At 34.2% G+C, this 16,328-nt stretch overlaps 1 protein-coding gene across 3 annotated transcripts in view; it reads left to right on the top strand.

Moving 5' to 3' along the window:
- The window catches only part of Mlp60A (Muscle LIM protein at 60A), a 38,616-nt gene extending 23,353 nt beyond the window's left edge, over positions 1 to 15,263 (top strand). For 2 of the 3 annotated variants that reach the window (XM_074143227.1, XM_074143226.1), the window contains exons 4-12: positions 3,112 to 3,229; positions 5,357 to 5,453; positions 8,501 to 8,585; positions 12,982 to 13,105; positions 13,182 to 13,357; positions 13,495 to 13,627; positions 13,997 to 14,184; positions 14,356 to 14,461; positions 15,003 to 15,263. In XM_074143227.1, the coding sequence (XP_073999328.1) occupies positions 3,112 to 3,229; positions 5,357 to 5,453; positions 8,501 to 8,585; positions 12,982 to 13,105; positions 13,182 to 13,357; positions 13,495 to 13,627; positions 13,997 to 14,184; positions 14,356 to 14,461; positions 15,003 to 15,173 (1,198 nt within the window). In that variant the 3' untranslated portion in view covers positions 15,174 to 15,263. Of the gene's footprint in view, positions 1 to 3,111; positions 3,230 to 5,356; positions 5,454 to 8,500; positions 8,586 to 9,509; positions 9,595 to 12,981; positions 13,106 to 13,181; positions 13,358 to 13,494; positions 13,628 to 13,996; positions 14,185 to 14,355; positions 14,462 to 15,002 lie in introns of those variants that run through there. The other variant, XR_012463036.1, reaches the window with a different exon arrangement.
- The last annotated feature ends 1,065 nt before the right edge of the window (positions 15,264 to 16,328 follow it).

Here is a 16,328-nt window from a genome sequence, read left to right as displayed (position 1 = left end):
AACTACACATGCTTACTTTCTCTTCGTCTCTTCATCAGAGAAAAAAAAACACATGTTTTTTTTTTGAAGTCCCTTGGGCTTAAGCTAATATGTTATACACAACTAAAAAAGTCTTTTGATAAATCAAGGAAGACCTAAATTCTTGCAATTAATCTTGCAGGAAATAACATGACTGAGCATGCATATTGCAGAGAAAAAACAAATGCTACTAGGATCTCGTGAATCAGGCTAGTTTACAGAGAAATATTAGAAATTACACCTTTCATCCCTACTCCAGAGAGAGAAATGTAAACACTTGCATCAAAAGCTTTCTCTGTGCTTTTGCTAATATTTCATACATGGTTATAGTTTGAAAAACCACACACAAAAATTATGACATAGTTACATGCTTAGTAAACATGCTTGCTGCCAATTTATCGTTTAAAAAAAAAAAAAAAAAAAAATGCTATTACTGGACAAAATCAGGTCTACCTTAATAACCTGTAGCCCAGTTAAGTATATCTGGCTCTCAGCTTCTACATTTATCTTCCAATTACCTGGTCACACAGTGCTAATTACGGGGAAACCCTCTTACCTATCACTCAGCACATTTTTCTGGAGCTCAGAATAAGACTATCCTTTGAGTAAAGCCTGCCCCGCCTTCAAAATCCAGTTTCCAAAATCTAAGCTTGAAACTGTCATCTCATAATATGCCCATAACAGAAAGGAAGCCAATTAGGCTCTGAGACATGCATTGTTTGTTTCACAAAATCCCTTTTGGACTTAAAAATATAACCAAAAATTTATTCAAACATGCCTTTTTTTTCTTATTTACTGACCAGTGCTCTCCAAAAATATGCTTTTTATTTTATTATTTACTGTAATTTTTGATGCCTCGTGCTTATTTTACTTTCAATTATTTTTTTTTATTTCAAACAGGTGGTGGTCTGCTTATTCAGCTTCTTTTTTTTTTTTTTAAACTCCTCAGATTGGGCTAACAAATTCTAGCATTTACTAACCTCTGCCGCCCTAGAAAAATTATTTAGCTAATAAAATCGCTTATTAAGCAAATAATGGTCACTATAGAAAATGACATCATTGAAATTAAGTGTGAAATACTCACACAAACACAAGCACTCACACAACTTTCTCTTAGTACATTTACACTTATGTTAATTAAAACCAATTTTCTTCCTAATTGCGACATAAACTTAAATTTAGTTCATAGGGGATTTAAAATTGTTTTGAAAGCGCCATCTCTTTGGTGAGTTTGTGTGTTTCTTCAATTCTTACAATTATTTGTTTATTATTTAAATAACTTCTAAAATCAAAGTCAACCCTAGGGGATCACGCGAGGCTACCTATTTATAGAACTCCTCCTAGATAAAATAAAAGTGTAGAACTGTTTTTTGGTACACTAAATAAACTAGAAGCGTGGGAGAAAGTCTGTTAGTGATGTAAAAAAAAAATCTGGCGTTTTAAAAAAATAAATTACAATTAAAGAACATATAATTAAATTTTTATGTTGTTCGTATACTTTTGTGAGGCAATGATGTTCTCTCCCTAAATTTTAATCATTTTTTTTTTGACTCCCGGAATTAATTAACTCTAGTAAAGTTACACTTCAGGTTGATTTATTGCCGCCACACCGAAAACTTTAATTTTTTTCTCCTAATTTACATTGTCCGGGCTCATCCCTAATTCTTCAAGTGGATCTCTTTTAAACGTGGGTCCCAGAAATCTCAGAACCAGTAGAATAATGTGTGAAAAAAGCTGATAATTCTCCAGAGATTCGGGGAAACTCTGTGAACTAGTTCTGAGTATTTCATTTTAGGAGAGGAGACTAGTTATATCTGGCATCACAGACGTTAAGGCATCCTTAAACTCGGAATTATAAGCGCTTTTCGGGTGATTGTAGTCTGCTCATCTACTCAAACACATGCGCCAGCTCACATATTACTAAATACATATATAAAACCAGTTTAAACTCCTTCAGTTGTTCCCTATCTAAGGATGTAGACGAAGTTCTAAATTCTGCCAGCTTCAGCAAGTGCCCAAGGCTACTTCTGCTCTGGATGACTAACAGTCCAACAGAGAAACGAAGTACTTTCTAAAGCCTCCAACTACTTCAGGTGTGCCTCTCTTAGGACGTACAATGCTAGAAGAAGCATTACTAACGTTGATGATTGGATGCAGTTCGCTCCATCTCGATCTGGACTTCTTCAGTTTCTAACAAGACACAATCGCCCTCAGGCCTGTATGAAGCATTAGTGAGGAGTACTCTTGTCTCATAGTGCTTTATGCAGGATGCGGCCAAGATTTTAGGCAGCACATCTGCCAACTCTAGTAAGTAACTCAGGTTTTCTAAACCTGTTCTGAAGTATCGGTCAGTTCAGAGCAGTTGTATTGCAGTAATAGGCCCTTCAGCTTTTTCAGCTGCTGAGGACTGCTTATCTGCTGCTTATATAAGAATAAGTATTTGGATTGCTGCGTATTGCCGCTTAGTAGGTCTCTTCTGAGTACAAGGTTCAAACTTAGAGTGACACAAACCTTAAGTGTTAACGGTGTTATCAAAGGGCGAGGTTATGGCAACCCTGAGCTTGAAAATCCTTTTCAAAAGAGCCAAGTGTATTTTGGCCCTTAGGTACCGCTCTTACTTAAGGGGGGCTTGCTATTTCTTTCTTTGGGGAAGGGACATTAATAATAATCAACAAAAGAAGCACGCTTGCAATAATATTTGTATTATAAAGATTTCAAAAATACATACCTTGAATTTGGGCATAATACATATTTTTTAAGGAAGTGGCGGCGCTAAAAAATGATGTGGAGGGGTAACAAAATTAATGCCCATCTAAAAATTTTCCACCACCTTTTTTTTGTCTTTTTCTATCTTTCTAATCTATTTTCTGTCTAACCCATTTTTTCCTAGATTTCTGTCTTTAATTTTTAATTTTTTTTTGCAGCTTTTATTGTCTTTCTTTCATTATTTTTAGAATTAATTCTATTAATTAATTTTTTTTTTTTTGGATTGGTGGGGAGTTCAGAGTAAATATCTAATTTTTTAAATTTAATTTTCCATGACCTACCCTCTATGCACCTGCTATGACCTACCTTCGACCTCTGCTCTCCTAGTTCAAGAGCATCAGCCGAGACTCCGGTCAGAGCTATAGCCAAGGCTCCAGAAGGCGAAGGCTGTCCTAGATGTGGCGGATATGTCTATGCAGCTGAACAGATGCTAGCTAGGGGAAGGGTAAGTGTTAAATTAAGGTTAGACTCAAATTAGGTTTCGTAATTTTGAAGGCTACTGCCTGAATTATTGACTGTAAAGTATGGCAAGTGTAGCAAGGAATTTTGGTTCAATTCTTGGCTAGTGCTTAATTTTTGGTTTTTAATTCTAGGAGCTTCTTCTTTTATCTAGGAGCTTTGAACATTTTTAGGATGGGTTACTCTTAACTACTCCCTTAAGCTTTAAACCATTTTGAGGCGGGTTATACTAACCAGTTTAAGCTAAAGGAAGCTTTGAATTCTTAGGATTGGAGAATTCTGTGTTCTTAAATTAGAGAACTCTTATACACTTCAGAGAATATTCTGAAATCTTAATATGTAGAACATTCTGAAACTCTACAGAGAAGGCTGCATTCTTTGGTTGGTGATCCTTAAATACTTAGGTTAAAGCTATAAGCTTCCGGAGAAGCTAAGAAATGTTTAAAATAAAGAACTCTAATTCATTTCGTCAAAGGAACATTGACTTTCTGTTGACTAATTTCTCTAAATTTCTCTTAGGAAGAGTGCTATGAATTCTCAGTTAGTAGAAGAAAAATTCCACGTTGAACAGAAAACTTTTTTCCATCATGAGCCTCTAACTTGCTTTAAAATGTGAGCCCTCTAAATACAGTGGTCCAGAGGTTCTTTATTATCTAGACTTGAGCTCAACCAAAATAAAGAAATATGCTTCGGGATACCTCGTTTACCTTGAAGATACTAAAGCGATCCTAAACTAAGGAAATAATCATTATTTACTCCCCATATTGGTAGTAAACAAGATCTAGTAGCTTTTGAAGATGGTACCCTAAGAGATATTTGATATTAGCCATAGCCTTTGAAAGACTATGGCTAGTAGAACAAAATTTGCTTTGCCGTAAATTCCAAGAATCTGCCTTACGCCAAGAATTCAGCTATAGGAGGTGGGTTTCCCCCCAAAAAAAGATGAACTGATTTTTCTAACACCACCACTTCTCCTTAATTGTCATTAAAATCCAGGCAGCCAATCCATAAATGCATAATTTTTGAGATCAGGGCTGGCATAGAAGCTGTTTCTACTGTGCACGCTGTAAACGAACTTTGGATTCTTTGGAACATTGTGACGGTCCGGATCAAGAGGTGTATTGCAGAAGTAAGTTGGATTTTTTGGATGATCCACTATACGCTCCATCACACGATCCCCCTTAAAATCTAAAATGGATGCAAAAACAAATCCAAAATCCACAGTGGAATGCCTGCATGCAATTTACCTACCTGTTGCCTGTCGTGAGGTGGTGATATTTTTGTGGTTTGTTGAGGGAAAAAATCAAGAGTTGGGACTGTATTGTGTTTAAAGGGATCTAGCTGGGTAACATAACTTGCTTATGACTTCGACACATCAGCTGCCTTTTAGTTTGTATTATTATAAAATTTTAACTTGCTTAGTGGATAACCTTGGAAAGGAACATAGCTCAAGATAAATGACTATTTTAAACGGATTTTTACGTACTTTAGCTAAAGTGGAGCCTTGGATGGGAGAGTTAAATTTTTTACTTTGTAAATTGTGCTTTCTAAGGGATAATGATGTAATTGAAAGTGACTTTAACTTTCAAAAGAACGTTGCTAATGTAAGGAACTATGCCCAAATAGAGTGGCTTGAAAACAATTTTGTATTAAAAAACTTTTTATGTAAAGAACTTGCTGAAAAATTGAGACAGCTGGTATTATCAATAGACTATACTGTATCTTTGGAAGGGAGTTATTAGGAGTCAATACTGTTGTCGCTGTCACATTGCATCTTTCCTTTAAACTGGAAATTTACTATTTAACATTAAATTGTTAACTTTGAATCTTGATCCGACCACTTTTTTTTATGTTCTTGATTTTTTGCAATGACCCTGCATGATCCACAAATCCTCTCAGGGGGATCCATCTCTCAAGAAGATGGTTACATAAAAAAGCTGAAGTCCTAACCCAGGAAAATTTTGTTTAGGGTATTCTGCCTAAAATCTTTGGTCATATTTAGGTTCTTCTCACAGAAATTTGGGCATACACTATATGTTGCTGGAAGTCTCATCCTTGCATGATGTTTATTTTTCCCCTACCGCATGTTACATGTAGACTTTTCTTCCAACAGGGTTGGCATAGAGAATGCTTCAAATGTGCTGAATGTTCAAAACGGCTGGATTCAGTGAATTGCTGCGAAGGGCCAGATAAGGATATCTACTGTAAAGGTAAATACAATATAAACTATAGATTTAACGATCTGGATTTTTGCTCTTAGTGGACTTCTATGAGCCTGCTTGTGTATATGTGGATACTTTAAGCGCTGGCTTAAACTCCATGGATTCAAGGGGTTTAGAGATCTGAAATTCCACTCTGTAAGATGAACCACCTTACGAACTTAAAACTTTGGTCAAAACCAAAAGCCGGAAAATACTTAAACAAGAAAATGTTATATAATTCAGAAATTAGTAGCTATACCAATTCTGCGAGCTATTATCTGGTCTAGCTTAGGATTTGTAAAATGCTCTATCGAAGTCCATAGTTTTTAAAGTTGCTCCGTAAGTAAACTAAATAACAGTTCTTCAAGAGTGTCTGTGGAAAATCAATGGATGGGAAAGACTTAAGGACTGAGTAAAACACGGAATAATTTTTTCCAAGTGAATTTTTAAAAGTCCGTAGATTCCGAATTAAGTCCAAACTTTATCCTCTGGCGGAACTTTAAAGATCCATATTCCTAAGAGTTTAGTTCCGAGTCAAATTTAGAATATTATCTAAGTAATAAATGAAAGAAAATATTGGTCAGTGGTTAGCGCACTGGATTCCTATGGAAAACCCCATGTTCGAATCCAGCTACCGGCCCATAGATTTTCTCTTACAGTTCAGTAATGGATACTGTTTCTGTAACGAGAGACCACTGTGCACTGCAAAAAAGTTCGAGGCGCTAACAGATGTTGAAAAATATTCTCAGAATCCTTGCCTAGACCCATGAATTGCCAATAGTTTAGGAATATTTCAAGGTCTAAGGAAACTTCAGAGTCCATGTTTTAAACAAAAATCCATTGCTAATAACAGTTTATTGTAAAGTAAACGATAAAAAAATTCTAACAGACGGTTGCTAATGTGATATCTAAGAGCTTGATTCTCGAGTAAATCTTAGAATCCATCTTAAAAACAAAATCCATGGTTGTTAAGAGAGACAAAATCCTGAATAAAAAGAGTTTATTCCTAAGTAAAATAGGAAAAGCATCTTCAGAATCCTCCTCATTCGAATAAACCTTTTGATTTTTCACAGTTTAGTGTTTAAGGAATTAAGTCCATCAAAACAATAAACTCAATATTTATTTATTTACAAAACGGGCAATCACCCAGTTACAAAGAAATATAATTTAAAATAACATTTAATAATAACTCAACATTTATACATATACAGGGTGACCAAAGTTATATGCTCCACCCACTTTTTTTTTTTAACGGCGGGAAATTTCGAAAAAATAAAAAACACGTATTTAATCATTTTTAGTCTAATTTATTTTCAGTCATTGACCCATTTTTTTTAAACCCCTGTATCTCGAGATGCAGCATATAACTTTTGTTTTTCAAATGGAACGTTATATTTTTTGTTGCATATTTTTATAGTATTTAAGCTCCTAAAAAAAACAAAAAAAATTTTTTTGAAATCGGTAAGTTTTTTCAAAAGTTATGGTAATTTAAAATATGAAAAACAAATTTCAGTTTACTGTCAAAATTACGTTATTTTTTTAAAAGAATCTTTTCAAACTGGGCACAACCAACGGATAGGCAAGCCAAAACTCTGGACTTCCACGCTTTGCTTGTAGCAGCACTTATGGTGGCGAAGTCAAGATCTAGGCAGACTAGAGTTATTCGATGTTTCAGGCCATCGACTGAAGCCACGGGATTAAGTATACTGTACACTTTATGTTATAGGTATCCCCACAAAAAATAGTCCATTTGGGTTAAGTCCGCAGATCGAGGTGGCCATTGGATGGGACAATGAGTCCCTAGGCACTTTTCATGGAAATTTCTGTCCAGGTAACCTCGAACCACTCTCGCATATGTGCCGGGCAACCATCTTGTTGAAAATACATATCTAGCCGACGTTGTAGATGAACATCTTCAAGCAGAAGTGGCATAATGTCTCTTAAAAAAAAGTTAGATACCTTGCACCAGTTAAGTTCTCTCTGTAGAAGTATGGGCCGATTAGTTGATTTCCTAAAACTCCAAACCAAACGTATTTAGAAAAAACAACCTGAACGTCGAATAACTCTAGCTTGCCCAGATCTTGACTTCGCCACCATAAGTGCTGCTACAAGCAGAGCGTGGGAGTCCAGAGTTTTGGCTTGCCTATTCGTTGATTGTGCCCAGTTTAAACAGATTCTTAAAAAAAAAAATAACGTAATTTTGACAGTAAACTGAAATTTGTTTTTCATATTTTAAATTACCATAACTTTTGAAAAAACTTACCGATTTCAAAAATTTTTTTTTTGTTTTTTTTAGGAGCTTAAATACTATAAAAATATGCAACAAAAAATATAACATTCCATTTGAAAAACAAAAGTTATATGCTGCATCTCGAGATACAGGGGTTTAAAAAAAATGGGTCAATCACTGAAAATAAATTAGACTAAAAATGATTAAATACGTTTTTTTATTTTTTCGAAATTTCCCGCCGTTAAAAAAAAGTGGGTGGAGCATATAACTCTGGTCACCCTGTATATATCGTAGAATAGAAATAAAAATAAAATGGAAATAATATATACACATACTTTACTTAATAGATAAAAAATACTTCAAAATATGTACTATAAAATATACTTTAAAAATAGAGAAACTTTACTTAATTAATAAATCTTAATAATATCACAAATAACCGGTTAATAATAATTAATTAATAAGTTTTCCCTAGTACCAATCACCGCAAAATCAGTCATTTAACAAACGTTTCAACTCGATTATGTTGGTGTTGAATAAATCAAATATATCAGCGGGTAGATGACAATAAATAAATAGATTTCACTAGACGTGAAATTTTAAGGATTTTGTATAATTTTAACTTTTACATAAGAGTAAACTTCTTAGCGCGAATGAATTTTTAAATTTGTATTACTTTGAATCCAATAAAAATGCTACGAATTTAGATTAGGTTCTGTTAATAATGAAATTAGACGGCGTGAAGATGTTCTATTAGTGTGGATTTTCTAGATTTCCTTGTTGTGTGGATTTTTGACACACCAATTTTTTGCATGTGGCCTTGCAGTGTGCTATGGCAAGAGATTTGGTCCTAAAGGATATGGATACGGCCAAGGGGGCGGAGCCTTGCAGAGTGACCCGAGCGTCAATGGGTTTGTCACTACCCTATAATTTTGTTAACATTAATTATTTTGATTCTGATTTTTATTTTATTTTTGCATTTTTTAATTATTTAATTAACATTCTTTTTATTGATTATAATTTTATGCACCCATTCATTTTGCCTTATATTGAATTCAATTTTTCAAACTGAGAGTTAAGTACTAAAATCAGTATTCTTCGAAAAATCATGTATTTTGAATGAGATCCACAAAGAATTTGTCCAAAACAAATTTGTTTGAGTTGCAATGAAGAGATTTAGGATAAATAAATTCTTTCAAACGTAAATTCTCAATAGATTTAGTATAAAGCAAATAATTAAGAAAGTAAATCTTCCAAAATTCCATGGATATTTTTGTAGAATAATCCATAGTACAATAAGTTTTTTGCTTTTACCCACTAATTCATTTTGGGGGGTTTGGAGGGAAAAGTTTATGTCAGTTTTTAAAACACAGATTTAACATGTTATTTAAACACATAGGTATTTGGTTTGGGGCGCTTCGATAAAGCATCGTTTGATTGTTGGCAGGGGCGCACCCCGAATTTTGGGGGGCTGTGGTTTGTAAATGAAATCTGTTACTATTTCATTTTAAAACTATTCTTTGATTTAGGATACAAAATAATCGCTTTCTTAATGAGATTACGTTAAAATTTTTAGTCAACGTGATCTTTTTTAGCTATAAAAGAAATTTGAGCTAAAATAATGTCGTTGATTTTTAAATTTCTTTAAAATTAGCAGGATTTTTTTTTAATCACATATGTTTTTATAAATAAGCCTTTAAAAAGTAATAATTTAAAAAAATGGATGGGTGCATTCAAATCCAAAATTTAATATTTTTTAAACTTAATGTATAGATTACAGAAAAATTACAGATATGCATAAAGGTCTTTCAATCTGTCTTTATTACATATTCTAGTGTGCTATGCTAAAAAATATGGCCCTCGTGGAATCGGTTTTGGAGGCTCAGCGATTGGTCTGACATGCGATATCAATGATAACAGGTATCCCCAGAAATTCATGGATTAAATCAATCCAAATCCTAAAATAATCCTAAAAATTGTGGTTGTTTTTGTGGTTAATTTAAATTTTGTTTGGAATGGATTTGGAATGCAAAGGACTGGTGTTTTTATATGCCGCTCTCAATTTTGGAAAGTTTAAGTTCTTAAGGATATACATTATACAGTGACTCACTGATTGGTTCTCTGCTCACCCTCACTTCATTAATTATTCTTTCAGGCCAAAAAATATGTTCAACTTTTAAATTGGATAGAATAGTTGTTATTTATCTGTAAAGTAAAGAACCTTATGGGTTTGATGACCTCATGTTCAATGACCCTGTAATCCTTAAGGACGAGTTAAGTTTACAAAATCCTACTTTGACCAGTTTTGAGAGATTAACAGTTTGGGCCCTTGTGAAATAGGTTAGGTCTAAAAAATGTTCATAAATATTTTTACTCAGAGTAATAGAAAAAATTAGAAAAGCCTGTAGAGGGTCGCTTCAAAAATTAAATCACAATAAACCTATCTAGAGGTCAGTTACCCAGATAACAGGACAACAAAGGATCAGTGTAAGGGAAGATATAAACACGGGAGGCATCTTCAAGGGTTGAGTCCTACAAATCATCGGCATAGAAGCCTCAATCGAGTACCTTATTCGAGGGGAGCTAAAGCTGAAACAGAATTAGAGGTCGCCATTCAGGTTCAATTAATTTAAACCATAAAATGCTTGAAGTGCACTATTAAGAAAAGGTCTGAGAATAATAGTTGTGCAAGTGCTATGTGAAGGTGTACATCTTCCAAATAATGAGTGGATGTGGAGTACAACCTCAAATGATAATTTCTACAAACAACTAGGTCGCAATATAGTGCATCAGAGCTTGCCTTGAACTGCGGTTTACAAGGTGAAAAAAACCCTTGGTTTTTGAGGGTAAACAGTTGATGATGTGTTTCAGCACACTAATAATCCAAAACATGCGACCAGGCCTTCGAAACAGTGGCTGTTATCGAGGTTTCCAAGTAATACAATATCCCGCATTCTCCTGAATAACCCCATAAAGCACTTTTGTGTGAAAGTATTTTAAAAATTCAATAATTATTTCGAAGACGACATATCAAATTTTGGCGATTTTTTCGAGGACATTTAAGTCGAATTGGACCTTAGTGATCTAGGACACTGTGAAAATATTTTTTTTTTTTTTTGTATGTGAAGCAGTGTTAGAAGCCCGAGGAAGATTTTTCAAATTTATGTTCCCCTATTGACAAAATAAAAAAAATAATAACAAAAAACGAAACATTTTCCACGTTTTTAGTTTTTAATGTAGATAATAACTATAATAAAAATTAATATAAAACATAGACATTTTTGCAGTAATGATTTATCTGTTTGTAAACATCAATAAATATTTTTAAGAAAGTTTTCTTTGCATTTTCCTCTAGTTATATGATTTTTTTTAAAAAAAATTTGATTCAAAATGTGTATTGTGAACGAACCTGTGAGTCACTGTATAGTATTCATATTAGTTTTGCAAATTTTTTGTATTTGCTTATAGTCCATTTTATGGATTAAGGGCTTCTTATGACTTCTTATTAAGAGCTTAAGAGTAATAAATGAAGGGTAATAAATTCTGTCCTTCATTAAAACGATCCAAGTTAGCTTTAGACAATTGTTGGACAACTCAAACCTTCTTGGTTGAAGCTAATTCATCCAACTTTTCTCTTATGGGTTCCCAAGTTTGTTACTTGTTAACACAAGGTCCTTTTGACAATTTTGCATTAAACTACCCATTTCAAATTTTTCAATACGGGCACTATCTTATATATCTGTAGCATTTCACTCTAACTTTAATATTATGAGTTTCCAACTTGTGTGGACTATTAGATTATCCAAGGCTCCAAGAAGCTTCTTGTTCTTTTACATTCTGCGTTCCCTATCCACATTATTCCATAAGATACCCAGCTTATTGGGCCTTGCTACTTCAAAACCCTTTAAAAAGCTGTAAGCATTTAAAATAATTATCCCTAATTATGAATTATATACCTTGATCATCCAGCCGGATCTGTACAAGTTAAATGAAACTATTGGTCTATAAAACGATTATGATCCAGAAATCGACTAAAACGCAAAAATTTGCAAAACAAAATATATATCTTTGACAAAAAATTACATAAAAAACTTTTTGTGTGTTAAAAAAAAATTTAAATCCAACCCGGTTCGAAACCCAGAGTTTTTTTGATTCTGTATTTAAGGGAATTTTCTGAATTAAGCCTTCTCCCACCCTTCCAAAGTTTGAGGAAAAACTATTGAATTTTCATTTTTTGTGGAAAATTCCTCTACCACATAAACAGACATGCATAGTTACGCACACACACATTCTTAACTTATTTAATCCATTAACTAACTTAATCCTGTGTGACTGTGAAAATGCGAAATCTTCAGCTCCTGCGGTTTTCTACTGTGTTTACCTTAAGATTGATTTTGATCCACAAGGTTGGATTCTCAGCCCCCTTTAAATTTACCTCAATCTTTTATTCCTCCGCTGGTACAATATTTAAGTTCAATTAATTTTACACTGGAGGGTAAGTTTTTCTGACCCAAAACAACACCTTACAGAATGAATATCTTAAAATAAAACTAACTTATCCTGAAGAATAACACTGTTATGATTTATCCAAGAACCATCTGCTATGAATTTTAAGGATTTTACTAAAACCTTAAGCCTAGAATGACTTCATTTTATAAAATAAGATTTTGATTGCGTGCCAAAAAAACAAAAAAAAAACAAATAAAATAAAATAATATAATAATAATACAAAAAATAAAAATAAATAAAAACGTAAGTTTTATGAGCGGCTATGAACCTTAGGGACACTTTGAAGTGACTAAATAAAAGAATAGCTATTCGATGAACAACTGTCCTAGCGGAACTGTAACCGACTTGATTGATTGCAAGAGAAAATTACCTAATCATTTCAATGGTTCACAGTGTAGTTCGCTTGTTAGCGACATTGATTGATAAGGAATGGTCGAATGAAAAAAACAAAAAAGTAATTCTGATTCTGAGCAAAAATTAGTAACTTTTTTTTGGCGCGCATTTGTTATATTATCATCTTTGAACTTATAGTGAGTGCCTGAACGTGCCCCAGTTTCTCTTCTGTGGGGCTTAATATTAATGCCAATTTGTGTGCTGCAATGTTCCTCTGATGTTTTGGAAGAACGCGTAGGAGAGTATGCAAGTTTTTTTGGGCTAGGCTGTCTTAACTAATTTGACAAACTCTCTGAGAAGACTCACGCAAATCTTTCATTTCCAAGAGGAAAGTGCAGCAATCTCCAAATTACTCAGTAACTTAAATTGCTTTCTGTTCCCGATCAACGTTTCTGAAACCTTCAGTGAAGTACCGGCACCAAGGACTACGACAATCGATACTGCGTGCATTAAAGCGGCGCCTGGCCAAGGCTGTCCAAGATGTGGTGGGGTGGTCTTCGCAGCGGAACAAGTACTCGCTAAAGGACGGGTAAGTAATGCAAATATTTACAGGATTGTATAGGTGCTGCACCGTACATGGTACTACTATGACAAAAAATTTACAGGAATGGCATCGCAAATGCTTTAAGTGCAGGGATTGTAATAAAACTCTAGACTCGATAATTGCATGCGATGGCCCAGACAAGGATGTCTATTGTAAGACCTGCTACGGCAAGAAATGGGGTCCACATGGATATGGGTTTGCTTGTGGCTCTGGATTCTTACAAACTGATGGATTGACGTAAGTAGTATCCGTTGCTGTGGGTTTAGGTCCATAAGTGAAGCCGTAGTATTACGGAGATAGCTAATATTCGGGACTGGTCATTGTCCTGATATGGATTATTTGTTGGTCTTAACTTTCTTATTATTGGGTTCTAGCGAGGAGGAGATCTCTTCAGCCCGGCCATTCTACAATCCGGACACAACATCTATCCGAGCTCCTCCAGGCGAGGGATGTCCAAGATGTGGAGGTATGGTGTTTGCTGCAGAACAACAACTGGCAAAAGGAACGGTAAGCTTTAAAAACCTATGAGTTTGTGGAACCCTAAACCTCAGATATTTTAAATTGCCCGCGCTGGCAACAAGAACGTTATAGATGACAAGATAAAAGACTCCAATCGGAACGTTTCCGGTTGTACCTTGTGCGAGCTCGCCCGCGTTTACGATATAAACTGATCATTTTGACTGTCCATGGTTAACGTTTATATTTCATTTATTGTACGCATAAGCTTATTGATTTCGAACATTACATTTTGTTTATGTGATTCAAGTTTGATGTTATTTGTCATCCATCTTCTCATAAAAACCCAGATTTTTTTTTATATGACACTCTTAACTCGAATGTCTTAAGCACTATTTTTTGGGTTTATTTTTTTTATAGATGTGGCATAAGATCTGCTTTAATTGTGCCCAATGTCATCGTCCTTTAGACTCAATGTTGGCCTGTGACGGGCCTGACAAGGAGATCTACTGTAAAGCTTGCTATGGGAAGAATTTCGGACCTAAAGGATTTGGATATGGGCACTCACCAACTCTTGTGTCTACGAATGGTGAATCCACAGTGGCTTAGTAAGAAGTGTTTTTTGTACTTTTTACCTTACCTTTTTCTGTTATTTTTGTTTTATTATTAATTCTCCACAGTTGTTTTACACAGACATGCAAAACTAGCGTTGTAATTTAAATGTCAGGCTTAATACCAAAAAACATCTTCATACTAAACTTTATTTCCTATTTCCTCAGTTGTGACGCCAGACCAATCACCGGTGTCAAAGCTACGGATGGTAAAGGTTGCCTGAGATGCGGGTTCGAAGTTTACGCCGCTGAACAAATGATAAGCAAGCATAGGGTAAGAAAAACCCATCGTAGAATTAACACTCTAGTGAATCCCACGGTCAGTACATTCTAGGCTGGAAAAATTTATTTTAAAAGACTAGTTCCGTCTAAATACTGGACACTCCTTGCAGCAAAACTAGGATATAAGCTAAATATATGACAGCCCTACTTGGTCAGGAATTTTTACGAAATGACTAGTCTCAAGAACTAATCTAGATTTAAATGAGCTCGAGCATTTAACCCGAATTATCCAAACCTAAGAAACTGGGCATTTAAATATTTGTAAAATACTAGTTAGCTAGTACTCAGCTCGAGTTTAGTTCGTTTGTAGAGTCTTCAGATCTGGTTTAGATTTAGTTACTGGCCATAACCATTTGGATCTAGCTACACAGTTTAAGACTCTTCTTTGAGAGTTATTTCAATAAAAAGAAGCTAGTTAAAAAAAAAAACTGTTGTCTTCAACTAACTTAATAGATGGGCTTAATGTTTGTTATAAGGACTAGATTAGTTCTTTATAAAAATTAAGCTAATTATAGATTATTTCTTTGTTACAGGTCTGGCATAAGCGTTGTTTCAATTGTGGTGATTGCCATCGTTCGTTAGACTCAACAAATCTGAACGATGGGCCCGATGGTGATATCTATTGTAGGGGCTGTTATGGCAGACATTTTGGACCGCGTGGCGTGGGCTTTGGACTTGGCGCAGGCGCACTAACAATGGCTTAAAGTCAAAAATTCGGCTAAAATATCGCCAGAAATAACTTTTAAATATATACTTATATATATCAACAAATAAAATTTCAAAAATTACCAAAATTTGTTTATATTGCCTATCGCTTTTCGATTATAGGAGTACTGATTCAAAAAAAAAAAATAGCCTTGTTCTAAAAAATTTGGAGGGGCTCCAAAATGAAGTTAATTCCTGCTTTTTTCTGAGTAAAAAACTCAGCTAATGAATATTTCTACACAAAGAAATATTTCATTTGGGCCTCTTTTTACAAGACTGTATAACGGTAATACAATTAGCACTGATCCCTAAAAATATCGGTTATATAAGCATATTGGACATTTTCCAATTCGTTGTGTACATTGAATCGAATAGAATGTTTTGATCCGGAAATTATCCCTCCTTTTCAAACACCAGTTTTAATTCGTGCGATGATACGAAAATCGTAAGAATCTTTGCAGACTTCAAAGAAATTCCGAATAAGCCTGGGGAAAATGTCAAATAGCTTTGTAGGTAGCGTCTTGTAAAAATTGCTTTGCAAAGTTATCGCATCTCAATTACCGACTACATGTATATAATTTACATATGTATACAAATTTTATATATACATATTATTCATGTTTATTATATTATTAAAAAGTATTTGATCCTATTTGATGTTACAACTAAAAAAAATCAGACGAGGTGAATCCTTTAAATTCAAGTGAATGAAATGAAAGAATAGAGTAAAATTGAAAATCGCAAAAAAATAATCCAGTTTTTTTATCATGAGTAAAGAAATTTTAATTTCACCATTTAACAATATTTTGTTATTCCTTGCTCTTAAAATGATTACTTTAGTTAGGTAGGGCTTTAATAAAACAAGATTTTCATCAATTTGCTGAGAAATACCCTTCATCTTCATTAACACTTAATGCAATTAAGCACGCTCGCTAGGATGTCGAAAAGCAAGCTCGTTCAGCCGGCCGATTATGTCTCGATGGATGCTCAATAGGACCCAACAAAATACTCCCATACTTCTCTACCTGTGGAGTGGCCATGTATTATTGTTAGCAAAACGTTGCTCTTGATGCAAGAAAAGGCATTACATTGTCTTGAACATTTAATTAGTAGTTGGACGTTAAGCCCCGCCTGAAAAAAATAAGCAATTACTT

Source organism: Rhodnius prolixus, unplaced genomic scaffold, assembly GCF_049639745.1.
Source record: "Rhodnius prolixus isolate KJV_2025 unplaced genomic scaffold, Rpr scaffold_12, whole genome shotgun sequence".
NCBI classification, from domain to species: domain Eukaryota; kingdom Metazoa; phylum Arthropoda; class Insecta; order Hemiptera; family Reduviidae; genus Rhodnius; species Rhodnius prolixus.
Note: the sequence above shows the minus strand (reverse complement) of the source record. Positions and strands in the feature narration are given on the sequence as shown.